We start from the raw sequence: 26,982 nt of genomic DNA on the forward strand, positions 1-26,982 counted from the left end.
CTGCTGATTTTTCTTCTTGACTGGGGTAAGCGATATTATGAATCAATCTTTCTTTCTGTAAAGTAACTATGTCGATTAGATTAATTTTTACAGTGTTATTCCCAATCAGGTGTCTTTCTAAAACTGTTGTATTAGCCATACTGCAGAAACCAATGAGGATGGGAGAGTCCGTTCATTGCATTGTTCAGCATAAAATGAGAGTGTATCCTTTACAGGGCACATAAATAAAGTCTCTGGCAAGGACTAGCATTCTGGATATTCAATAACATTTACTACTTTATCAGTATATGCTGGGTTGATTATATGAAGAAACCAACAGAAGTTGTTAGTTTACAAGTTCCCTTATTCACAAAGGAATACATTAAACATACTGTCTGCTGAAAGGGTTTGCTTAGCATCCCCAGGAAAAAAAAAAGTTCACATTCTTTAGGTCTGACCCGTGGCAAGGACATAGAAGGGTTAGATAACATCTATTACTGACCATATGTAAGCTTTTAATGGTATAAACTCAGAGATTCAGACCAGCTGAATCGAAATTAAAACGCACACGTAAAAAAAAAAAGTGTGATGGGAGTCAGGGACAGAAGACACTCAGACAAGCATGTGGCGTTTTCTGTGAAGAGCAAGATGGTCCGAACGTGAAAAGCTACGGTCACAGTCTGGGCACTGAAAAGGTTTGATTCCGGTATGCTTGCGGAAATGCCGTGTTAGTTCATCAGAACGAGCAAACTTCCACGTGCATCCCTCCCAAGTGCATTTGTATGGTTTTTCACCTGGAAAAAGAAACACAGAATTGGGGATTTAAGACACAAACACATCTGTAATTCAGCAGATTTATCCTCTTGTCTTCTCAAATTCCAGGTAGTTCTTCCATGTTTACCCAAAAAGCCTCCAGCCAGCACTGTGCTGCAGACTGTTCTGCGCTGGAAACTGTGCAGTCAGAATTCACAGATCAAAAAATCGTTTCCTGCCACAACTTCTTTCTGTTATTGTCTCTCTGTTCCTCCCTCTGCCATATTAGCACTTGTTTTGTCTCATCAAGCCCAGCAGCGTGAAGGTTTAAACACTTGTTCCAGTATTTTCAAAACCAGGACCTCATATTGGAAATTACTTGGAGGGGAAAGGGCTGTTTCTATCATTCAACGCAGCAGGCAGACATCTGGTTATGACCTCTTAAAGCTACCGTAGCAAAAATAAATGGTACCACTGTCACAAATAGCTCGACTTAAAATCTCTCTCAGTAATTATTTTCTAATATGTAATCCTCATTCTCATTTATACCATTGTGGTGCCAACCAGGTAGAGGTCTGGTTTGTGCACAGATGTGAGACGGTAAAGAAATGAACTCAGTTTTACCTGAAAGTTTCTCACGTATTTGTAAAAATCTAGGGTACATATACCTATATGTGTGCATGTATACACCTTATACATGTGTGTGCGTATACACATATACACACACATGCACATATGTATTCAGCATGCCAAGATGAACATATCTGCAGAGAACAGAGATGGAGAAATCTTTATTGGAACGCTCACTCAGGAAAGAGCTCTAAGAAAAGCGCTCAGAAAAGAGCACTACTGGACCAACGGTTAGCAAGTCCACATGGCCACACCTATATGGCACACAGTCCAGACTTTTGTAAATGGGCTACTCCCATGGAAGTCTCAGTCAAATTTAGCAGTGATGTAAGCAGTGAGGTACTGCAATTTGACCGATTTGGTGTTTTCAGGGTGTACAGAGTAAGTAATCTGCAAGTAACTGGAAAGAAAATGAGCAAAGAGCCAGGGAATGTAAAGCCTACTAGCATACACCATGATCCTGCTTTGGCTTAAAATCTCTTGTTGTGGGCTTTTCCTGCTACATCTTCTTTCTTTCTCATGGCCTATAATTATATTCACAACACTGCCAGATCCAAGATATGTCATTTTATTATTGAGTCCCGTAGCAATCCGGTGATCAGCACAAATTAAAAGCTTATTCTACTGCTTTACCACAGACTTGATGAAAGAAAAGCAGAGCAATGCTCAAACCTGTGTGCGTTCTTCTATGAGCTTTCAGGTGGGAGCTTTTAGTGTAGACCTTATTGCAGCCTTCATAGTCACATCGGTGTATTCTGCGTTTTCTTTGCGTGTCTGGAGATTCCACAGGTAAAGGTCTCTTTCCTGGCTGAACTATAACTGAAGGGTGATTCCTGTGAAGTCAAATTGAATGTTAAAAATGAAAAATATTTAGCACAGCAAACCTCAGTTAAGATGAGTCATGACAGAGCCCTTGATTCACTACCGCTGTCTCTTGGCAGAAAGAACAATATTACATGCACGTCGAAAAATTCAAGAGGGCTTAGCAAATTTCATGGATTGTAGCAGTCATATTTTTAAATTTTTACTCACTTTGTGGCACGATACAGCCATTTTTACTGATCATAAGTTTTGTCATCATTTTTTAAACTTAAAAGGGAAAAAATCCTACAATTCTTGTTGCTCAAGCAAACCCAGGTTTCCCAAATTAATATGTTTGTAACTGGAAACAGCCTTCCCATATTATTAAAGAAATCGTATCTTTAGGCTTTCAAAGCAGCACTTTATTGTTCCAGCCACTCCTTTTGCGAGTAATTAAGAATTTCCTGTTTGGGGCTGGCAGGAGGGTGCGGCCTCCCTGCACCACTGACGCCGATTCCTAAAAGTAGAGTTCAGCCTGTGTGACGCACCCACAGGATGTCTGAAGTGGCCTCTCCACCTTCATAAACATCACTTTTTGCCTTGAAGCCCACAGGTGCAGTGCAGGTGAGACACCTATATGACTACCTACCTACAGATTTCTGTAATAAATAAAAACACAAACATCCACACATGTGGAAACGCATCCCGTATTTTAAAAGATGTCAGTAAGCGTGGATATTTAGGTTCAAACAACACCCTGGCTTCAGAACTGGGTACAACCTTGACTCTTTCTTCACTGTCAATGTTAGAAAAAGGAAGCAAAAAGGTTTCTCAAAAACATAAGAGGCATTACAAATCTTACAGCTTCACAAAGGCATATTTTTCAACTGTGTATTAGCACTTTAAGATATTTTTTAGCTTTCAACTGAAACATAATATATCATGTGCAGGTATTGCATTCCCTGTTGTAAAACAGCTCTTCCATGTGATAGAAATAAGCTTTCTAGAATTCCAGTGTTTTCTCAGCTGCTATATTTCACACTTCTTACTGATCCAATTACATTCAGTAACACTTATGTTTAACTGAAGCTTAAATCAAGTTTCTTTAGGACCTAATTTTCAGAAATTTTGAATTCCTTCCTTTCAGCAAAATCAAAGGCACGTGTGCTCAAGGCCCTCTGGTTTAAAAAAAAAAAAAAAGGCACAACAAAGAAGATCTCATATACGATTTAAACAGAAAAATGCTTTCTATTACTCTCCACAGCAGCAGGATGGCACTTACTGATGTGGGAAAAGTTTCTTTCTGCTAGTCTGTTATTCATTCTACTATCAGAGTCACAAGTTTCAAACTGGGAGCCAGATTCTCTTTCTTGGACGTTTCTGTGACTGTCGAGTGATGGTAGGTATGTACTCTTCAAGCACACAGAAAACGTAGCTACAAGTACTGTGATGGCAGGAAACCCCAGATGGTGACATGTATGTACATATTCTTAAATAAGAAAGGCAGGATTTTACCTTCTAAATAAATGCTTCTCTGAAGCAGTGCACAGTTGTAACACTGTTGCCTACTACTTTCTGAAGAAGCACTGGCTTGGAGCAGCCAGCAAATTTGGTTTTTTGATCTCTACATATGGAGGCTAGTTTTGGAGACAGTAACTTCTTGAAAAATGGAGAAAAGGAATATTGGCGCTATATTACTTGTGATGGTTTTTGATCTAAGTGCGTGTAAATAAAGCACTAAGAATTCACCTCTGTCTCATTTTCCCTTTAGAGGAAAGGTGGTCGGTAAGACTACAGAATTTTACCAATAAACAGATAGGGGGTGGCAGCTTAAAAAAAATCGGTAAGGTGGTGTCAAAAATCAAAGGTAAACATTAAAAAAGGTCCAATAATAAAAGTACATTCCTAACTCTTCACAGTTCCATTCCTTCTACACAACTAGATGCAAATTCATGCAACGCTAACCATGTGAGCATCATTTTAAAAAGAAGTTAACAATGTCTTTCCAAAAATCATGCTATGATTTACTCGAGCAACTTCTCCTCCTCCTTCACCAATACATCACGCTATGTTGGCAGCAAGAGTCTGACTTTGACTTACACTTGCAAGAAAATACAACATTAAAGATGCTTCTTGTATTTGGTCAGAGGGATCATTACCTGAGGTTTCATTTTAGAAAAAACTGCACAGTTATGTCAATTATCAGGCATGTCAGAAAGTCCAGCAAGAATCCCTACAGAAATGCCATCAACATTATATACATAATGCGTATGTAGTGTGTACTAATGCTAGTTTAGTATCAGTTGCTTAAAACTGAGACTGAGGGTTTCCTACGCCTCCTTAACGTGGCTTCCTTATGTGTTTGAATAATGCACTTGGGGAACCTGGAACCTATGGAAAATGATAAAAAAAACATTGCCTAACTAAGGCTCGTCATGCAGAGACAACAGGCTGATGAAGCTGTGAGACAACAGGAAATTTTCCAAGCTCTAATCCTGTGATGCTGTAACTTGAGTAATTTATGTCCTTTTTAGATGATAAAAAGATAAAGATTACCATCTACAATCTGCTTGTTGTAGATCAACAGCGGAGTTTGGACTCAAAAGGGCTCGCTTCAGGAACGAGCGAGAACTGCAGCTCTCCAGGCCAGCTAGGAAGCAACGTAAGCCATTCCAACGTGACGGCAGCATCTCCATAAACCTAACACCTGTACACTGGCCAGGCAGAGGAGGTGCTTTGGAAAGATGGACCATTCAAAGGCTTTTGTAACAGTGCTGCTGCCCACAAGATATGCCAGATTTGTGTTCCTCATTCAATGGATGGGTTTCCTGTGGAAACTGGACTCACTGAGAAATAATTAAAGCAAATCAGTAATGCAGGTGGAGTCTGCACAAGTCTCAACCCTGGAGGAAGGGTGTGGTATAAGCCAAGAACAGCACTTACTGGTTTGCTCTTGTTAAACAGGCCTAACAAAGAACCAAAATAAACTGTAGCGTTTGATAGTCCTGACCTAGGCGAAGCTAGTTCCAAGTGCATGCAGACCTGACTGCTGTGTGTGGCAGGTCCATTACAGAAGATAAGTGATCACCTAGTAAACACAGATGCTCACTAATTTGTTATATATTTATTGTAATAAAACATATAAGGTTATTTTTAAATAATCCGCTTTACGAAAGCAAGCCAGCAAGTGGTTAACTCTGGCATTTTCTCTGAGAGGCAGAAAAGGTGCAAGTCCTGAACTAAATGGAGTAACAGCTGATTGCAAAGAGACTGCAGGCTGGAACCCACATAACCTGGCTGGAGACCTGAAGACCAGAAGGGCTACCTACAAAAGGGCCGTTAGCTCTGGTACTGCAGTGCACCTCGTCACTGGGAGATGCTGGTGGAAGGAAAGGGCTCCCTTCCGAAGGGAACGCACGGGACTGCCAACTGCACGCTTTCTTTCTCTGAATCACCCCATGTTCCCACACTCACACGCTTGTTTGGGTCCTTCCTCCTCACTCTAGGAGGTGAGGCCGCATATAACTGCTCCGACGGTGATGGTGAGCGGAAGAAAGAAGGGAAAGAAATGGATCTGGAGGTCACGTGTCATGAGCGCTGCTCAGTTTCCTGCTCCAGCTCCTGCTAGAGCTGCTCCAGCAGCCGTAGGGCCGCTAGGGCAGCGCCTGCCACTTTGGCAGGAGGATGGGCCAGACGCCAGGCCATTCCATTACTTTGGCAGAAATTTTCAGAATCTTCCCTAAGAAATCAGGAAATGGAGGGGTGATCATGGTTCCTCAGGTACTTCCTGAGGTACTTTTAATTTTTCCAATTAAAAAGTTTCTGCCCTTGACCTTGCTTCTTGTTTCTAGTTCTTGCTCTGCTTTCTATAAATAGGACTGTTTTAACCCTGACTAGTTCTGCTATCCAGCTCATGAAGTGGCCTCAGTAACAAGTGCGCCAGTGCAAATGAGTTGGTCCTGGGGTGGAAACAAGGTCTGTGGAGGGGAGGGCGCTGCAGGAACTACTTAGGCTGCTAGAAGAAACATCCATGGAACAGCAGTTTCAAGAAAACATGAAATTTCACTGGTTATATAAAGAAATTGTAGGCCTGAAGGGTTTCTTTCCACTGAGTAGCCAAAGCTTGCTAAAAGATAGAGTGGCCCACCAAGGAAAAAAAAAGTCATAAGAGTATTTTTTTTAAGAAATATTTCAGGCAATATAAATACAGATAGCAGTTATGAAATGTCCTTACAGGATTTTTCCAGCTTGCTGCTGGTTTTTCATAAAGAGGTAGCACTGGCTTATTGGGAATTCTGCTTTCAGTGGATTGTAGGACTGGGTCTATTATTACTTCAGAAATGCCTTACGTGAGTATGACAGATCTACATGCTTGCTATGTATAAATACATATCAACACTCATATTGCTAAAAAGTTGAAATCACATCTCAGTGGCAACTGGGGGAGGAAAGACTAACATATTCATTGAGATCAGCTGCAACTAATGCTTCATTTTTTTGCTATTTTGTCACATGTTCTAATAAAACACAGCAACTTCCCCCTCCCCCCAAAATTAGTAGCCACCCTAATGAACTTCTTTTCACTCCTCTGCTAGCTACTATTGCTAGCTACTTACTCTTGCAGCATTACTTGCTGGGGAGACAATGAGGTCATCACTGGAGGTGACATCTGTTCAGGATAGAAGTCAGTCTTGGATGGTTCACTTCCTGGTTCTACTTTAATTGTTTTCTTCAGTGTAGGCTTCTCGTAAGACTCAATGACAGGCACTGTGTGGGGGACGGTAGGAAAAGGAAGACAAGAGATGAAAAATCTGACTTGTATGCTAAAAATCTACAGTTAAAACCAAAACAATCCCCCAGCCACTTTATATTTAGTGCCACAATTTATATTAAAATACAAGACCTTCCAGCGTTTAGTCTATCTCCTGATGAATTAGAATTCAAAACAAATCTATTCCCATTTTCATCAGTTCAAATCTCAGTAGGTCTACTAAGATAAACAGCTTTGTGCAGGTATAAAGCAGAACAAAATATGACTTTGGTAAGCTGGGAAAATATTTACAGTGTTTTTATGCACGCATATTTTAAAAGAACATAAAAGGAATAATGTCTCCACTTCCTAAAATGCAAAAAACGCGCTAATAGCTGCCAGAATATGCAGTTATTTTCCCAGGATGAGCTGGCATAAAAGCAAAACTCCAGCAACACCCACCTTGCATGCTGCTTGGATTCTCCATCTCATCCGCAAGCACCGTGGACACCATGATCGGCTGCTGGAGGTGAGGCGCATACATGAAAGGGACAGGCTGGACCACGACAGGCTGGATAACTGGGAGCAGTCCGGGGCTTCTCAGGCCGTGGCGTGACAGAGCAGCGGCCATGACGGGGGGGATGGTTATCGGCATGGAAAGAGGCTGTACTCCTGGGGGCGACGGTGTGAATTTACTGATAGGTGAGCTGGGGGAGGACAGAGCCAGTCCAGGCGAAGCTCTCCTATGTACAGTCTGAAATTTCAGAGGGGAAGGAGAACTTCCAGTTGAAGGTGGTGAGCTTCGCTTGTTCACCGTAAGGTCTACTGGCTCCAGTTGGATCCCGTTTGATAGTCCTTCGGCGTTTGAGTAGAATTTATTGTGCAACATGCTCGACGTAGAATAAATGACGCTGTATTTGTTTGGCTTTATTTGGTCCATGTAATTGGACGGGTATGACTGTCAGGAGGAGTGGGAAAAAAGGGGGAAAAAATCAAATAATAAATCAACACATGCACACACACAATTGCTTCTGAAAATGAACGATGGTTCATAACACTGAGGCAAAAAGAAAAGGTTTCAAGAAAGCACTTTAAAGTACTTTTAAAATAAAAGTATATTAAATAAAGTATATTTAGCGCAAAGAAAGTTATTCACTGAAACTGATTCTCTGTTTCAGAAGCAACATATGACAAATGATGAAAACAACTTCTCAAGGCATACTCAACTCTTTCTCTCTTAAAAAAGTGTTTTTCATACAGTAAGCTGCACATATTTAACGGACCTGGTGGACACATGGTACTACGCACAGTACAGAAGAACAAACTGAGAACATGAAGTCAAGCAAGACAGCAACTAAACTGGACTTAGAAGTAACAAATCTCAATCAGTTGAACAAATAATTGATCAAGTTGATCAGTTGCTGAAGTAATTGTACAACAAAACTTCAAAACCTTCACTAAAACAAGAAATTATGTCTCTGAACTCTACGAGCAGTAAAAATTATACAAGTGAACTATATGAGCAGCAGGTGAGAAAGAATTAGAGTACAATAGGTAAATTACAAACAAGATTTTTTTTTTTTGAGAAAGATAAGATCTTGAGAAAGATTGAGACATTCTGACTTTGGAAACTGAGTAACCCAGTAGAAAGAATAAAGATTTGGAGTGCTGGATGAATATTCCTGTTAATTAGCGGTAGCTAAAAATTCTCATGACAAGATCATACGAAGCCTAAAGCTAATCTTAACCTAAATGATGAGCTCCCCATTTTAGTAGAAATAATTTCTGTAAGCCAAAAAATATTAGCATACATTGCAGAGTGTATTACTAAATGACTGTCCAGATCAATTTTGCTTTTAAAAGATATTTAAAACTGAATTCTTCTACTAACAGATAACTTACTGTAGAAGCTGGCGTGCTGTTCTAACATAGTAGAAAGACACAGTACACACAACTCAGTTTGTTTTTAGCTCTACATTTTGTAAATTTTATGAAATAAAATGCTATCTTTGGATCCTGAATAAGTAAAGCCTCACATTAAGGCTAAGCAGTTTCATGCCAACAGTCAAAGACATCTTAATTCTTTAGTGCCAAATAGACTCAGGAAAGTGGGATGAAAAAAAAACCCCTTCAAAATGGTAGAAAGAGACACAGATTAGAAGTATAAAGCTATTGTATTTTTATACAATCATTTCCATGACATTTCTAAATATTTTTTCTTGAGATGAAAACTTCCAGCTGTAAATCATCGTAGTTTCTTACCTCTGTCTTCCCTGTGAGGGACATTTAGTTGATTTTAAATATCAAGGTTAACTGGAATTATTAGTGCAAAATAACATAAATGTATTTGTCTTTTTCCCATTATTGTTTGAAACTGTCCTATGCGGGTTTAAAAAATGATAAACTTCTCTGTTGATTCATACTACTGCGATGAGAAACAATGACACAGCGGAGTCACCTATTCCATAAAATACTGACAACTAAACATTCATTTCAAGCGAAGCAGCATACAAAAACGACACTTCAGAGAACTAGGCGGACAGTAATAAAGCTTTTTTAAAAATTATTTCTTCAAATAGTAAATATTACATTAAAAACTCTGAAATCTTAATTAATAAGTTTTTTTTTTTTTTTTACTATTCTTGCAAATTCAGTCTGTGAAAACGTCCATCTTTGATAGTAACTGGTTACTCAGAATTCTACTAACATGTCCTTACTGCAAGCGGTCCTGAGTGAAACAACTTGTAGGAACTTGCCAGCAATAATGAGCCAGGCAATCACGAAATTATTAGCATTCTAAGCGATCAAAGCCACTGAATATTGATAGGAGTTTAATATTTAACAGTATTTAATATCTACTAAACTTGATCCAAGTTATGGGTGTAAGCAAAAATTCAAACACTAAACGCGTAAGAGATATTAAGTACTTCTGCTAAAACTGGTGTTATTGGTTTGGAGTACAAAGTCTGCTTAGCTTCAGCAAACTGTGTAAGCGTTCCATAGTACAACCAAGCATTAGCGTATTTACCATTTTGCAAGTTGGTCAGGGATGGTCACAAGGTCACTATATACAAACACTTCTTTCATTTTGTAAAGCATTTCCCAAGTGTAGGTGAATGTGCACTTTTCATCCAGTTGAAGTGCTCTTATATTCAAATAAGAATTATCTGAGAATAATAAACGGATGTTATCTAAATAGTTTTAGGTGTACCACAGCCCACATGAATCGTGCACAACAAGGGCCTTATAAATCTTGCACTTTTTAACAAGTTCGCTCCTCTGCAAACTACAGTTTAGAAAGACGTAAAGAACACTAGAAAGGAAAAAGACTGTGCAATCTGAATCTCCAGGAATGTTTTTAGTAAGTTGAGTCTACTAAAGCATGAAGCATCTCCAAGCTGCGCCCTTACTATTAAAACAGTTATTCTCTTTCAGTTCTTCAAGTAACATTAAACTTGTGTTGGAAAAATATCAAACTACTAAAATATTGTGTAATGGAAAACTTAAGTAAAATAAATTTAGACAAGCAAGAAATACTTTTCAAGAATTAGGAAGAGAGCAATTACGTTTTAAAAAAGTGATTATCTTAGGGACCTGGTATTACCCCATACACCTTGCATTATTTTGCATAAAAAGATTTCATTGTTGTAACTAAGCTGGCACAAATTTAATATACGTCACTTTTTTTTGTTGTAGTTTGCAAAAGCTGAATAATTTTTCTAAGCTTTTCTTCCTTCTGAGTTTTTAATTGCCATGTTTCTGTTTGAACAGTAGATAAAGTCATGATACAAAAATGTGGGGCCACAGATTATTTTCTTTATAGGAATAAACAGGAAAATTTTACAATCTGAATTGGCAGAAAGACCACCACCTCCTGCCTCTTGCACTTTTGTGAAGAGAAAAAAAAACAAATGAATTTCTGGAATTGATTTATGCACATAATTATGAATTTTCCAAATTTTTATTGGCACTAGAAATGGTGAAACAGACGAGAAGGACCCTAGAATAATCAAAAGGAGACTACCTGCTGTCAGCGAGGTGACACATTAAACATTCTGCGTACTGGGCAGAAAACACTTTTGCTGCACCATCAGTGAAGGGTGGTTGAAACCCCTCCGTTAGTTTGGAATAAGCCACTTCCAGATCTATCTCACCAATCCTGTCATTAAGCTTCCCGTGTCTTTTAGTGTAGCCAGGCTTTGGTTTCTAGCTCCCTGGGACACAGCAGTCGCTATTAAGTTGATATGAAGTGCTGCTTTCAACTTCAGTAAGTCACTTCCCCTCCCTGTGCTGGGGAAGGGGACAGTCCCGCTCTGGGCATATGGACTGGGAGAGCAAGGGAGGCTTCACTGTCTCTCTCTAAGCTGGAAGGGTCAGTGATAAGAAACAAAAAAGAACAACTGCCTGCAGCTACTTGGTTTTCTAAAAGCCACTGACTGCAGCAACCAGGAGCATATTTGCAAGAACAGTCCTTTTTTGCCAGTCCTGGAACTTGCCTCGTGGCTCATCACCTATTTTGGGAGACTCCTGACTGCACGTGAAAGATTCGGCTTGGCCATGGCCACAGAGCAGAGCAGAGCCTGACCTCTGGTCTGGCTGAGGCCAAGAGTCTCAGCGAAGTCAGCAGATCAAATGACAATCAGACAGTGAGGTTAACAGTTAACTCGTATTAAGACACAGACGAGGCTGTGTTTTTATAGAATGTCCCGTACCATTTACGCAGGGCAGGAAGGGAGAGAGAAGGGAAGCAGTTTTTTGCCTCTTTGTATCTGTTAACACTGACTGGTGCGGTGTTTGTCATCCAGCAAGCTTGCAGCCATGCAGCTTTCCATCCTCACTAGATCTGCTCCCGATTTGCAACAGGATGAAGCATCATACATGAGCAATACTAAATGTTCAGCATTGATTAGAAGTATTCTGGTGGAACAATGTAAAACTAGGTATTGTTGCTGTTTGCCCAAAACACGTAAGCTGACACATTTCCCTTGGGTGTCTACTGTGGGAATTCGCACTACATGTAGGAGTTTGGTTTGACTTGGATTTAAAACAAAAAACATCAAATTCCCACTTGCCTATAAATTCTCCTTTGATGAAAAATCCTTGTGTGTAACAGTATGTCACTGCAGTAGATCATTATGAAGATGCAGGATTGTATTTCAGGACATATTCCTGTACAGTCTCCAACTAGACTTTACTCAGCAGTTCATTTCCTTTTCCTTACTGCTTGTCCAGCACTGAATCCACAAAGAGTGGAAAATAAATTCAAGCAATTTCTAGTATTTTTGAGGCATCTCTTGAAAACAGCCAGGTGGTTCACGCAATTAAATCCGTAATTCAGAAAAGGGAAGGAATCACCGTGCTTTTCTTCTTGACAATCCTGTCAAGAGTAAAGACTGGCCAAATACGTCAAAAGCATACCTTTCACCACCCAGAAGACTGCTGCTTCCATAAGGCAACACTACAAAGCACCAATGAAGCACAGGTCTGATATAACTTGCTAAGTTCTGTTAAAACTGTCACAGGGAAACATCTTTTTTGTTTTACAGGCTAGCAGATTTTGAAGCAATTCATCAAGTTTTTTATAAACTACAAAATCCAATGCATTTTACTTCAAAAGTCTAACCAGCTTCTTGCAAAAACAGATGATGATCCACCTTACCTACTTGTACAAGTTGTCAAATCAGTATCACATAAGAAAAATGAATAGGGTTTAACTCAAGTGGTAGATAATACATGAAAAAAACAGTCTCACCTTGTGAAATTCATACTCCAATTACACTAGTTACTCAGCCTCTCATGCAGCACATACCACTCTGCCTTAAAAAAGGGATGAAGCAAACCGTTTTGGGGACTGACTTAAGGGCAGAAAAAACCTGCTATTTCAATTCATAAAGAAAGACGGTAACACATAAAAAAGCAACTTCTGGGATTGAACGGTCACTGGTATTTGTCCAAATTTTAAAAAAGTTCTCACAGCAAATACTTAGGTAGGACTGAGATGACTCTGTCACTATTTCTTTAAGAATTATCATAAAATATGCTTGATAGTTCAATTTAATAAACAGAATGAGCTGTTGGTAGAGTGATGAAATACTCTGGGTGCAAGCTTCAGTCATTTGAGAAGTTTAGTTCATCCTTTCAACCACACGCCCTGAAACATGGTGGTGTCAAAACTATAATTTGTTTGCATCTCCCACCCCAACCAGTGGGGTTTTTTTTAAAGACAGGTTTTGTACCTACCAGGTAAAATAACTAATAATTCCTAAGGAGCTTTGTTTTGTTTGACCTCTAACGATATTATCAAAATGACAGACACAATACAAACAATTCCTGATTTTAAAAGGCTTTTTAGCTATGTTAGCCCACAGTGAACTGAATAGCGCGCTCAGTACCTCTAAAAAATATCGCACTGATGCCACCTCAAGACAAGGTCAAGAAAACTAACACGCTTGGTGGCTGTCACCCTTTGCTGCGTTCTCCCTGTACCAAGATCTCCTTCCTCCCTTTAAAGATGTTTGCAGAGCAGCTTCTGCTGAGCGGTCCTTGGCAGCCAGGCTCCACGGGAACCACGTCACCAAGAAACGCAGGGGCAGCCAGGACCTCAATGGCTCGGGTGAAACAGCCAGCGTATGCACAGGAGCTGCAACAAACACAGCCTGAGGAAAAACTGAGTAACCTTCATGAGGGGAACCTCACTCAAACAGCGTCCCTTCCTCTGAACTTCCTCAGGAAAGAATCTAAATAGTCCCCCAGTTTCTCCTTTCCTGCTTTTATTTCACATTATGCAATAAGCAAAAGGAAAGCATACACATTTAGTAAAACGTTTTCCATAGTCTCTAGTGGCTGGTCAGGGGTATAATAATATGTAAGACAACTCCACAGGTCCAACATGTGGAAGATATCACACATCCGTACGTAGCACCCACTATATACAATTTCTCCTTCATCCTCCATTCTGGTGAAAGGACTGCTCGTGCCTTCCCTGGTCATCTGTTTGAAGGACTGACTCTGTCCATTTTGCAGAAGTACGTGGCTGTCTGGGGCAGGATCTTGTCTCTCGTGTGCACCATCCTAAGCTGCTGCAGAGCCTTCTTTGGGAGATGAAGGCAGATGCATGCAAAGGACAGCTCACAGCCTCTCTATAGTGCTTTTCTGTCATTAGTGTACTGATAGCTCTTTTGTTGTGGAAGTGGCCTATCTTCTGCCACTGATGAAAACAATTACATATCCTTAAATAACCTTAGATAATCACTGTTTATATTAATAAGAATATATAAGAATACACTTACGCCTGCAGCGATAAGCTGATTATTTTTCTATCATTGCTTAGAACTAAACCTCAGGAGAGTCAAACTGTAATTTCAAAATTTATATTAAATTTAACAATCAACAAGTGTTCTTAATAGCACCAAAGAAATCAGACTGTTTAGAGACGCATTTAATTTTATGGCAATTATTCTACATTTTCAATAAAGCAGGAAGCAAACTTTTCCCTGAAAGATGCATTCAGAGCATGGATTCAATGCACTCTAATTTATGCACACTGACTTCACACTACTAATTGATCAGCCTTTCTACCGGTGCAGTTTCATGTTACTTGTAATCTGATCTAATCGCAGGCTGCTGCTGAAAGCTGGAGGTCCTGTTCCCTCTCCCTTCCCCCCGCCACTGCTCTAGCGTTGAGTTGGTGCAGAACAAGTCAGATCAGCTTCCTGATCTGACAAAAAAAATTGGGTTTTTTTCTGGTGGGTTAGCAATTCTGACCATTCAATGAGCTGAGGGAAATGATCCACATCATTCTGCCCCCACCCAATTGCTAGACCTCATGCAAAAGAGACAGTGGGAGCACAAAGCTGGAAGGGAGGGAACAAAAACCAGAATCTTCCCTTTTTGGGACGCTGAATAGACTAAGTATAGGTGAGACTGCTTCCTAAGGCAGTATTTCCCTGGCAGCCTAAACTGCCACACAGTCCCCTTCCCAGCTACAAGCTCCTGTCACTCTTCCTTATCAGACTCGGTGCTGAGCTGAGCCTGTACATCAAGGTGATGAAAATTAACCCAATCAAAAAAAAAAAAAAAAAGGTCTACCTTCCTCTGTTTTCCCCCGTTCCTCCTCCACTTCCCTGCTTCTCGTCTGATCTCACGGTAAAGTAATTTGCCCAGCTTACCCAGCAGAAAGCCATTACTTTCTTTTTCAGTCACAATGGTTGAGGAGTGCTTGGGTGCTCTCCCCCCTGCTCTGGGGATGGGAGCAGTGGCAGAGGAAATGGAGCACATCCTTTACCGACTTTAGGGAGTTCATAAACTACTGAAAAAGATTTCCTAGAATACGGCTCCGATCGTCCTAAAAGCAAAATATAGCTTCAAAGCAGTACTTAGAGTAGTCCAACACTTACACGAATCTTGACATGAACTTAGAGGTGGAAAACTATAGAGTGATCACAACAGTTAAAATATTTTAAAAGTCTTACCACTGAAACAGGTTCCATGGCCTCTTGTTTGATAGGGACTGGGTCAAACATTAGCATCTTTTTTATTCAGCTGTCCTGACACCTCTGATGCCCTGGTCTAAAAGGGAAAGACAACGTTTTAGAAAGCTGCAGGAAAGCCCAGAATCAACTTTCTGAATTGGAGAGAACTTATTTTTTTGTCAGACTGAATATTTATCCATATATAACATAGCTTTTTACATATTTGACAAGCTTTTAAAATATTTGACATTGTTTCATTTAAAATATTTTAGTTATCACAACTTTATTCTTTCCCAATTGCCACTGAAGTCAAGGGACATCTGCTGTCTTTAAGAGAAGTTAATTTGAGATTTTACTGTGCACACCAGCCCATCAAGATGACAGTATTCTCAACTTTCACTAGCTGTCAGTGTGGAAAGCAACCCATCATGGTTTAGACCATGCATTTTTCATCAATACTACAACTTCAGAACAATCTTGCTCAGCTGATAATACAGTGAACTGATTCCGGAGAGGCTGTCCCTCTCCTCAGAGTCCAGGCAGAAAAGTTGAAACTATCAGGTACAATGACACCGAAATCAATGCAAAAGAAAGGAGATCAAAAATTAGGACTAATCTGGAGAGGTGCATTTGATATGCTACAGCAGCTTTCCATAAGCGACACATCAGTTATTTGCCTGAAGGAACAAATTTACTGACAACGCAACAACCATCTGGGCTAACTGTGCAAACCCAACACTTCAAAAAAACCTGGACTGTATTCTGTGCAGTTTCTGTGTTTTTTCTATTCTTTTCCGCTTGTCCAATTCTAGCTTATTCCGAACTGTCCGAGGTAAAAGGATTTAGCAGAAAGCACGTTAGAGCTTTACTGTCATATTGCACATTTGCTGTGGTCAACTCGGAAAGACACCATGAAGGAGAGGAGGAGGAGACAGTTCCTCTGGGGTGGGCCAGCAAGAGTACAGAGTAAAGGCAAGAGAGGCAAAGGAGCACTGTTCTCAATGACATTTAGGTGTTGATAAAGCTTTTATAAACGACTTGGGATTATGTATTCTCTGAGCAAGTTCTGATCACACACTATACCCTGCAGAGCGCTGCCTAGAAGTGGTATGACCTCTGTAAGATGCGAGGACAAGACATTACACAAATTCGGTTCAGACCAGTAGATGGCACTGGCAATAAACGAATACAACCACACCACCCCGCCGGGACTGCTTCACCCTACCGAAGCAGGCTGAAGGCGCAACAAAATACTTATAACTGTGGCCAGAAAATTTACCCAGAGATTTAAATTAAACGTTTAAGATGTACCTGCTTCAAATTAGAACAATTCTAATAAGCCTACACTAATGAACAATCTTGCAATATTTAACTATCATTTGCGTCTATAGGTAAGAAATGGATAAGACCTTCCAAAGCAAGGCGGCATGAGCTGTTTTAAGTCTATCATGGATTTGTGTGTGTGAACAAAGCTTGATGACTTACGGAAAAATATTGCAACAGTTTACTTTTTGAATACTGGAAATAAACCTGTTTAATTCCTAAAAAGTAAATGAAAGTATCTTCATAACTCTTCTAACAAAAGTCAAAGATAAAAACAAACTGCAAAAATAAAGTGAAACAAAAAGAGCAGCTCAATGAGAGTTCCAGTTTAAATTTAAATTATGGCTTTATTTTAGAAATATTTCGTAAGATGATACTATTTGCTAAAAATTGTGGTAATTTTATAAATACATTAAGCATGTTTGTGAGAAAGTTGAGAATGAACTATATTATTTTTATTTGAGTGGTTATCAAGTTTTTAACATTTCACATAGATGGATTTAACATTTCAGAGGACTGTTGTCACAAAATATATCCACATATCTATGCAATAAGTGCACATGTGTGTATCTACGTATCATTTGCACATGTTCCCACACACATTCACATAATGAAAACAGAAAACAGCAGTACTTTCAGATATAAAAAAACCGCTTACATTAAAATGCCACATTTCAGACCTCCATATAAGAATATGTAACTGCTTGCTATCAGCTTTCCAGCAACTTTCAATTTTTAGCTTAAATGTGCATAGACAAAGTGGCACACCGACTATTTTAGTCATTTGAAAGGAAGAAAGAAAGAAAGTAGTTCTAAGTAAGCCATCATGCTCCCAGGTTTTTCTTTTTGTCATTTTTGTGGTTTTACATTTGGATTTTCTTCAATTCAAGAGTTATTTCTTTTCTCCTTTTTCTCCAAGAAAGTGTGTGAAAGACACTTGACATGCGTTTCACATGTCATGTTACACATTTGAGTGTTTCTTGAGAGGGCTCTAAATTACTGTGCAGGAGTCAGACTGACATTGAAAATAGAAAGTGTATTGCACTGAGTAAAGGTGAAAAAATAGTTCTTAATCTTTCTCAGATGCAGTCATCTAAGAACAGTAGAGGAAAACGTTACTTTTACTGCTGATTCATAGTACAGAAACTGAGCATTCCTTTAACGTGCATTACTCTTAAGAAGTAGGTTTCTTTTCCCAGTTAGACAGCAAGTGGAAACAGATTTTCGAGGAAGGAAAATGAATTAATGTATGACTCTTGGTCCTGTCAGGTTCAGAGTGGAGGGTCAGATCCATACCTTGTGGAATCTGCTACAGTTGCTACAGGGTCACTCTAAACCAGCTGTGGGTCTGGCATTTAAAATTTAGCTCAGAATGACACTTTCCCAAGACTGCAAATAAACTCATGAAACAATCTCCTTTGTGTTTAAACAGAATGCTGCAAATGGATCGCTTGGACCTCATTCACAAGCAAGCGAGTGTCTGCACACTCACGCACTCACACAAATAAAGCATGCTACTTCCAATAAAAAAACCATGCCTACTAATCCAAAAACTCCCAATCTCTCCCTCCTAAATATTTGAGAAGGGGGCAGTAAGGAAGGTAAATAGTCTTATCTGTTTCTATCGCAGAGGAATGAAAAACAGTTGGGTTCTACTGTACACACTGATTTCATAACACACGTGTTTGAAAGTCCATAAATTGTTTAGTAAATACAATTAATTTCTGGAAAATTGAAATACCAACTCTCATTCCTGAGGTACCCTGAAGAAAGCAGTGGAAAGACAACAACATATTTATATTAAGTCCACTAAAAAATAGGGCCTTTGTCTTTGGCGTATTGTATAAACTATTTTACATTAAAAGTTTTTTTTTAATGTGGGTTAAAAGAATTTGAAATGCACGTAATCTGAAACTAAATAATTAACTGCAATCCAGCAGGCAAACATTCCACCCTCTTTTTTTTTTTTTTTTTTTTTTTTTTTGCTCGCCTTCTCTCTCTTTCTGCTAACAAGCCACCCAGTTTTACTTTCTTGCCTCCTCCCATTCACTCCACCCTGTGGATCTCTGCCAAAGCAGTCCAACTTGTCCAAACAGGACACGGCTTTTGATAAGATTTTGCTCACACCCTGTACTTCAGAAAGACAAATGAAGCAATTGGTTTTTGTATGCAAATAAGGACAGGTGCAAGGTAAAGTCCAGGCAAAGTCCCTCAGTATTTTCGGAGCTGAAGTCTAGCGAAGACAGTAAGCCAGAAAAATACAAACTCTGCCCCTTACTAATTAAAGGAACTACCCATTTAAAGATGATCCAATATGCAGTAAATTATCCCTTCCAAAAGGAATGTTTCATTTCAGAATAGTTCATTTTCCTGTCTGGACCGGAGACTCATTGATATTAAGTCCCTGGTATGGTATGGTGTGATAGATATAAGTAAATGAAAGCTTAAAGGTACTTAATGTAATCTGACAATGAGGTTTTGCACAGATTACTTACTCTGGATGAAATGAGCCAAGCAGCTAAAGAAGGGCCCCACACTGTACATCTGTAGTGCAGAACAGCTGCAGAAGAGCAACCACAATGCAGCTACTGCAGGCTGCTCAGTGCACCTACCTTCAAGGTCCAACAACTCTGAAGACCTGTTATGAAAGGAAAGGGTGGGGTGGAGGGCCCATCCTGACTGTGCACATCCAACAAGCACAAATCCTCCCTCTAGCATACAGCTCTCACTAAACCCCTGGAAGAGCAGTTAGAGACCTGATACCATTGCTGTGGACAGAGAGAGTGGTGGTGACCATAACTTCTGCCCCTCTCCTCTCCTGCATAAAACCATGCATGGAGCTTGCTTTCTCAATCCTTGTGCCTGGGGAAGCAAGGAGTGTTGCCCTATGGTACAGTGAGGCTTGGCTTAGAAGCTTCAAAGTAGTATTGTTTTTGTTGGCCTAATTACAAAATAATGTAATGACATCTGCTAAACTAGCCCTGCATGAGCGCCCTCCACAAAGACACTGCAGTGTTTGCAGCATTGCTGGTATCTAGCATCCAATACAAGTCATGTGGCCAAAGCTCTTCGGCTCAAGCCCTTTGCAACTTACTCCGTTGTTCTGAAACTATTACTTCTTCTGTGAGCCTCAAGTCAAACTTCCTCTGATGTTAAGGAGAAGTGATAATATCAGCAGACTCCAGTGATGAAATCCAAAGGGCGGGGAGGCTTTTTGGACCTGGGTGAGGAATCTTCTCCAATGCAACCTCGAAAGGCAGTTTGACAGAGAAAAATGAGTTTCGGAGAACAGGACTCCCAGGAAGGGGTAGAAGATGAGTTTCCCAGAGCTAGCGACAAGATTTGTTTGGACTTACAGTACCAGTTGCTCATCAAGACCCGAGTCAGCAAAAAAGTTCCATTGACTAATGGGAAGTAAGCAAGCGCTTAGCTACACTGGGCCTCAAAATAGCAGCAGGCAAAGAAACTCTCAAGTTCAGCACAGCAGTTTGATTCAGGCAAAGAAAGCAAGAGCTGGGAAAGGAATGAAGGCCTGGGAATGGAACGGATCAGCCCAAAAAGAATGCTAGCGGGAAAATTATTAAGAACTAGTACACCAAGAAAAAGCTTTATTACTCAGTAGCCTTCTCTGCTGGTTTATTTGCTGGATTTCCACTGGGAAATGGTAATAGCTGTTGAAGACGTTAGGACTTTGAGTAAAAAGAAGATGATACTAAGGCAACATTTTTCAGCTAGAAGCTTTACTTGCTAGGCATAAAGAAAAAGAATATTTAGATCAACAACAATACTTTGTTTAGATTTCATTGAGTTGTATTACTTAAAAAAAATAAATCCAGAAATTCCAGAGAGTGCAATGTTGCATTCTAGAGGAGTGGCTGGACCAGATGAACTCAAGAGGTCCATCTCACGTTATTCTATGATTAATATGCTTATAAATAAGAAGCTTCAGTTCTTTTTCTCAAAATGGTTAGTTTAAAAAAATCCTCTACAGTTAAATGTTCCACTTTCATGTGACAAAATGTTTTTTTGTTCTTTCTGCATTGCAAGGAATCTCAGACTATTTATGTTTTTATTGACTTGAAAATCTTTTACCTTTCTATTTTCAGAACTTCAAACAAGCTGAAAAATCCGGTATTTTGCACAATTTGTGCATCCTAACTTTGCCGATGTCACTCTGTTTGACCTAGAACTGTTTTGACATAATTATTTATCAGCTGTGTAGCAGACTAATCAGTATTTCAATGAAATTTATAATAGTACTGTTACAGAGTCTTTGAAGCCACCTGTCTGAAAACGGATTTCTTGTATGTAAAAATTCTAGGTAAAAGTCCTTATGGTGCTTATAAAAAGTGTCATTTCTACCAAGGAAAAATGGACCTCATGTAAACCCTGTTCAATCCTCAGTTCTACATTCTGAACCTAAGGGAGAGAAAAAGCAAAGATCTTGAGGCACTTCCATTAGACAATATTCTCCCTTATCAGGGCAGACTGCTGTCTGGTTTCCTGTCTCAAGCTACTGCTCAGAAGGAGAAACAGTCTAGTAAGGAGAAAAGATCCGACTTTTGAAAACAAAGTAAAGTATGTGGAATGGCATGATAATCTTTCCCTTCCAAACTGAACTTTGTTTTTTGTTGTGTTTTTAAGAGCTTAATTTTGAAGATAATTTTAAAAGAAAAATACAAATCTTATTTATTACTACTAGAGAAGAATGACCAAAAATACTGTTCTCTAAAATGTAGGGTTCTACTATTTGATCAAACATATGAGATAGAGATATAACATTTTTACATTTTTTACATTTTAAAGTAAGGAAGTATACATTTATAAATAATAGCTTAAACGTTGAATTTGAATCAGAATTTGAATACAGGGCAGACGTCTGTGAACTTCCGTGCATCTAAGGAAATGGAAAAAAAAGGGAGGAGAACAGTTGGACAGTGTAGTGGGTACATATGAGACCACGACCAAAGCAGCCTAGACTCCTTAAGGAAATTCTGTCATGCCTTCATGTATAAAGTTTGTTGGTAATACACTGACTGCATGATGGGCAGACCACACAGGGTTTTCTTTTTTTTTTCTCTCCATTCTGACTTAGCATTTAAAAACCTGCTAGAACTTTATTTTTCTATTTGGCTGATGCACACCTTACACTTTTTTTTTTTTTTTTTTTTTTTTTTTTTACCTCAAGAGATATCCACTGTGGCTACTAAAACCATAAAAGTGAGCCTCAGCATCAAGTGAACTCTTAATAGGGAAGGGTTAAATCTCTTCTAAAACCAGGTCTGCCAAACTTCATACTCTGGACTGGAAGCAACGAGCCTTGGAATGAAAACACAAAGCTTCAATGCTGACAGCAGAAAAGACCTTTAAAAGACCTCCTGTTAGCAGTGTTAATTAATATTAACAAGTTGGTGTACAAAACTGTTATGATTTTAATCTTGGTCTCAGATTTTGTAAAACTTCTGGTTACAAAAAGGTAGGAGCCACAAAGTTTTTTACATTTAGTGATTTACTACATTTACTACAATTACACACTAGTTTCCAATATTAAAGTACAGTTAAGTGCAACACTTTTGTTCTGTCATGGGAAAAAGATTAAATATGATTGAAATCCTGAGCAAATTAATAGCACCAGCATTAAGAGATATTTACTCAGTTCCTACTGGGCAACCTCATGAACAGTACTCTAAAACTCACCGAAAAACAAGTAAGTAAAATAACTGAGAGCAAAAAAAACAATTAATGAACCACTTACCAAAACTGTTTGGCCAAACACTTCTTGCTATCTGGATTTCTGAAGGGGAAAGAAACAAGTTGATGTAAGGACATGCACGTATTCTTAACTTCGTAAAAACTATTTTTCATATATAATTAAGCACTGAAAGAGGAAATTTATAAAATACAGTTTCAGATACTTCTTAAAAAATATAACAGGAATTAAAGACACTTGCAGTGATCCCAAACAACTAACATTTAGCATCCGAAAGAGCAGCTGCAAAAACAAAAAGGTTGCTTAAAAAAAATGAATGAAATAAAAAAGGAGTAGTATCGAAGAGTGGTAGCATTTCTGTGTGTACAGAAAACATGCCTATTCCAGCACAGAAGTGGCAGAGAGGAAGAAACAGTCCATCTTGCATTTTCATCCATGGCCTGATTCAAAGCCCACTGAAGTTAATGCAACTCTTTCTCTTGATTTCAATGAGCTTTGGCTCAGGTCCTTAGCTCTTCTTCAGTTAGGCTCAAAGCAACAGAAAGATATATGTTCTCTTTTTGAATTTCCTCTTGATGTTTCTCTGTGTCTGCCTCTGGCGGGTGGGGGGGGGGGAAGGAGAAGACGAATATAAAAATAGGAGTAAATAAATGAATTTTTACTCCTTCAAAAATGTGAAATATAAGCCAGGCATACCTATTTTTTCCAAAGAAAAGTTAGGCAGCAGTGTCTCATTTTCTGCATGAAATCTGCAAGACAGTGAATCTTCTACTTCAGGCACTGAGAAAACACGTGCTCCTTTCAAGAACTGGAGCCCTAACCTGAACTGGGAAGAGCAGGCGCTCCCTCAGGGTGGGATAGTCAGGTTGGGGCCGGACGGAAGCCAGCGCTCTCTTACCAACGTGAGCCCACAAACGTGGCCTCTCCTCTCCCTCGCGCTGCCTCTACACCAGGGCAGCCCCATGGCTTTCAGGGAGCTATCGCAGGCCGAGGGGCGCGCGAGCGAGAGCAGAAAGCAGGCTCACAGCTTTCCGGGGACCGGAGCACAAGTTTTCAGAGAGGAGAGCGCAGCTCTTGAGCTCATCCCCTATAAATACACGGGAGCAGCAGGCGCGCGTTAAAGGTTAGCTCCAACATCCCGTGATGACATAACAGAGGCATCTTAAGCAAGCGGGCGAGCGCGGAGACAGGGTATCTCACGGGGTGGGGACGGGGAGCGGAGGGGCGGCCAGCAGGGCCCGGGCCCGGCTCCCGACCCACCAGCAAGCAGCCCGAAACAGGAAAGAGCAGCACATATGCCACTAGGAATGCGTGACGCAAACCCCAGCCTTGAAACAAAGAACAGGAAACAGCTCTGCTGGCTGCGCTGGGGAGAAAGCACAGAGAAACATTTAGGCGGCCCTCCCTGACCCTATATTCATGAGCAGCTGGAGCCTTTTAAAACAACAACACTGGGTGGAGGTGTTTGTTCATTGGGTGTGAATAAAAACACTGTCCTTCTGCAGGGGACCTGCCCTATTTACAAACAGGCTCCCTTAACAACATCAGGGAGCAGGAGATTTTCAGACACCACAGGTCATGATGATTAACTTCCCCTGGACTGACTTATTTATCGTCGGATTCATAGGATGCCAGCAGCTAAACAGAGCTAAATCTTCATTACGTCCAACAGTCAGCTCGTAGTCTGAAAGCGAGCCTCTTCTTCACGAACCGAACTAGACTGTCAGATCAATGCAAGAATAATTTCTTAAAACGCTAGTGGTTACTGGACCGTATCTCACTACTTCTGTGCCATACTGTTTAATAGCTGAGGACCAACGTAACTCAGTGCACCTAACAGCATTTTTCTAACACATCACATAAATAGCAATTCAGCTTGTCTGCCTCACTTTCCTGTACACTGAGACTTTATCTCAGGACCTGATTTACTGTGGCTGTAACGTTTTTGTTTTTGAAGCACCCAAAAAATACAGCCCAGTAACTGAAATCATCAGGCCGATGATAGGAGGCAGAGGAAAGGCGTAACTTGTCTAGATGTCGTATACTAGAATAACTTCAAAATTTAGTTTCCTTCAAATCTATGGTTTCAGTACTCTCTCTCCTCTTTGAACATACTTTCAACTGTTTTATATATGTGTATACACATATATATATATATATATATAGTATGTATACACACACACACACCCCACGGGTCAGACATCTAATATTATCCAACTGGAGAATGAGTTATTGCAACTTATGTGGACTAGTATCACAGTAACATTAATAACTGCTGTAGAGTTTAATTCACTAACTGAAGTTCAAGAATGCACATGAGACTACAACTGGCTAGTACAACATCTACTGTCGTGTGTGGGTGTATGTTTTACGCTGATAGTATCAGTCCCTTACTTTCTTCATATTGAATATCTGGAAACAGAAGTAATTTGGTGGTTGTAGAACTCCTGTCTCTAGCATCTTAAAGCCTTGGACTGATCTCACACACATTTACATCATTATTTATCTGAAGACTTCTGCAGGTATTGCACAGGTTGAATCCTCATAGCACCTAAGGGCTGTCTTGTAGCTCTATTACTTAGATGAAATTTTGTCCAGTTTCTCATGGAAGGAAGAGATCATTCAGCATCTTATTTCTCTGCCCTCGCCGCCAGTCTCCCCTGTGGTCTGTAACACATGATCTATTACCCACTGCATGCAAAAAAAAAAAAAAAAAGAGTATTTGCCTGCTTGGACAAAAATTAAAAGGGCCACTCAAGTCAGCTTCAGATTTTTGTATTTTCATAATAGACAAAATATTATATCCTTAAAAATCCAAGAGGAAAGTTAGTTTGAAGTAAGTCTCCTCTGGGTCAGGCAGGATTATCAAATCCAGATGTGGCTCCTCTCATACAAAAAGTTCCTCATGCAATTACCAAAAGACCATATCTTAAAAGTATTCTGTGGAAAAAACATGAGTGAGCAGCCATTTAATCCTTTGTTTTGAACACAGGTAATGAACACTTAAGGATAATAGTTTAAATACAGTCAAGTCCTCAAAGCTCTTCCATCAGCCATGCAAATTTAGCTTTTCATAACAATAAAACATTCGGAGTTGAGCCCTACAAATAGTGACACTTCCTGAATTTTCAAAGGCTAGGAAGTAAATAAAACAAGGCAGACAATGCAGGTACAGTAACTGAATTACCAGGGGAGAATAGGAAGCAATTTTAATGTAATTTTTCATATAGCTCTTCGATGAATATTTGAACTATTCTAGGATAGGTATTTCTCCCAGTCTGTGATACCCGAGCGTGGGCTCTTGAAGATCAGCCCTTCCTTTCCCCCTAGCTGGGTAAGACATACATCTGACACAAAGATCCAAAGCAAATGTTCCTATTCCCATTCAGGCTTTAAAAAAAAAAAAAAAAAAGCATTCTGAAAAAGTAAGCTAATTATGGTCATCCTTTCTAATTCCATATTTAAGAGACAGTGCTATCCTAAATACTACGTGTTTTGACTCCATCTATATCATAGTTAAACGGAGCTAAAATTAGATGACAATACGTGGGACAAGCATATTTTTGAGAGCCAGAATCATCCTTGACTTAACCGCAGTTAGAGTTAAACCAGGCACACGGCGCTACCGAACCGCTGAGGAGCTACTGTTGAAACACTTCTGAAAAGCTAATTCCTGCAATAACATTTTCCCCCCTAGCAGGCAAACATTTCGCCCTCCGACACAACTGAAGGAACTCGTTACACTTTTCCACGCAGTTCTGCCCGGCACTGTCCCGCAGGCAGCACCCGACGGCATTTTTGTCTCTTAACTGAAGAGGAGCCCTCGCACACGCCGCAGTCCCGCCTGCCCCGGCCGGGGGCTGGGGGCCCCGGCGGCGCGGCGCGAAGGGGCGGGACGGCGGCCGGCCCCGCGGTGGCCCGGGGGGGGGGCGGCTCCGCGGCCCCCCGGCGGCGGGGCGGCGCGGGAGGGCGCCCGCGCCGCGGAGAGGCGGCCCGGAGCGGCGCCGCGGGCCACGCAGGTGCGCGCTCGCCCGGGGCCGGCGGCGGCGGCGGGGCTGGGGGGCAGGGCGCCAGCCGCCCGCTCCCCACCCCACCGCCCGCCAAGCTTGGCGGGAGCCGCGCCGGGAGCCCCGCACGGGCACCGCGCCGCCCCGAGCCCAACCACGCCGAGCCGCGACCTCCCCGCCGCCGGGCCCGGCGTGAGCCGCCCCGCCGCGCCCGCGATGCCCGCCGCCCCCCCGGGCCGCCCTCGGCGCCTGGAAACTTTTCCCTTTCGGCACCGTCGGTCGGGAGCCGGGAGCGCCCCATCCCGCCGCCCGTCCCGTCCCGTCCCGTCCCGTCCCGTCCCCGCACTTACACTCCGCGGCGGGGCGCCCGGCCGGGGGGTGTCGCGGGGCGGGCGGCGGGGCCGGGGGCTGCGGCGGGAGCGAGGCGCGAGGCCGGCGCGTCCCAGGGCCCCGTCCGTGGCTGCGGCTGCTCGGCGGTGGCGCCGGGTCTGTGCGCGAGGAGGAGCTCGGAGCTCCCCGCCCGCCCGTCCGCCTCCGCCCGCCCTCCCCGCCGGCCGG

General features: G+C 41.1%; 1 protein-coding gene across 5 annotated transcripts; it reads right to left on the reverse strand.

Annotated features, from left to right (window-relative positions):
• Positions 1-114: 114 nt before the first annotated feature.
• KLF3 (KLF transcription factor 3) lies at positions 115-26,918 on the reverse strand. 5 transcript variants are annotated; one of them, XM_068943190.1, is made up of 8 exons: positions 26,775-26,877; positions 22,463-22,501; positions 19,802-21,604; positions 15,385-15,481; positions 7,376-7,871; positions 6,780-6,930; positions 2,035-2,195; positions 115-773 (listed from the first exon to the last, which is right to left on the reverse strand). In XM_068943190.1, the coding sequence occupies exons 4-8, from the start codon at positions 15,439-15,441 to the stop codon at positions 592-594; spliced, it is 1,047 nt and encodes a 348-aa protein (XP_068799291.1). In that variant the 5' UTR covers positions 15,442-15,481; positions 19,802-21,604; positions 22,463-22,501; positions 26,775-26,877; the 3' UTR covers positions 115-591. The 5 variants fall into 5 exon arrangements, with proteins under 5 accessions (XP_068799291.1, XP_068799292.1, XP_068799293.1 ...); XM_068943191.1 differs by lacking the exon at positions 26,775-26,877 and adding an exon at positions 23,114-23,748; XM_068943192.1 differs by lacking the exon at positions 19,802-21,604 and having other exon boundaries at positions 26,775-26,918.
• Between the last annotated feature and the right edge of the window lie 64 nt (positions 26,919-26,982).

Source organism: Struthio camelus, chromosome 4, assembly GCF_040807025.1.
Source record: "Struthio camelus isolate bStrCam1 chromosome 4, bStrCam1.hap1, whole genome shotgun sequence".
In the NCBI taxonomy this organism is placed as follows: domain Eukaryota; kingdom Metazoa; phylum Chordata; class Aves; order Struthioniformes; family Struthionidae; genus Struthio; species Struthio camelus.

What these genes read in the sequence shown, in the direction of transcription:
- KLF3 (XM_068943192.1), bottom strand. Translation starts at nt 15,441, where the DNA reads ATGCTAATGTTTGACCCAGTCCCTATCAAACAAGAGGCCATGGAACCT. An exon ending in CAGCAAGTAATGCTGCAAGA is followed by an intron (nt 2,196 to 6,779) that starts GTAAGTAGCTAG and finishes TTGACTTCACAG; the next exon opens with GAATCACCCTTCAGTTATAG. An exon ending in TCATAGAAGAACGCACACAG is followed by an intron (nt 774 to 2,034) that starts GTTTGAGCATTG and finishes TTCTTTTTCCAG; the next exon opens with GTGAAAAACCATACAAATGC.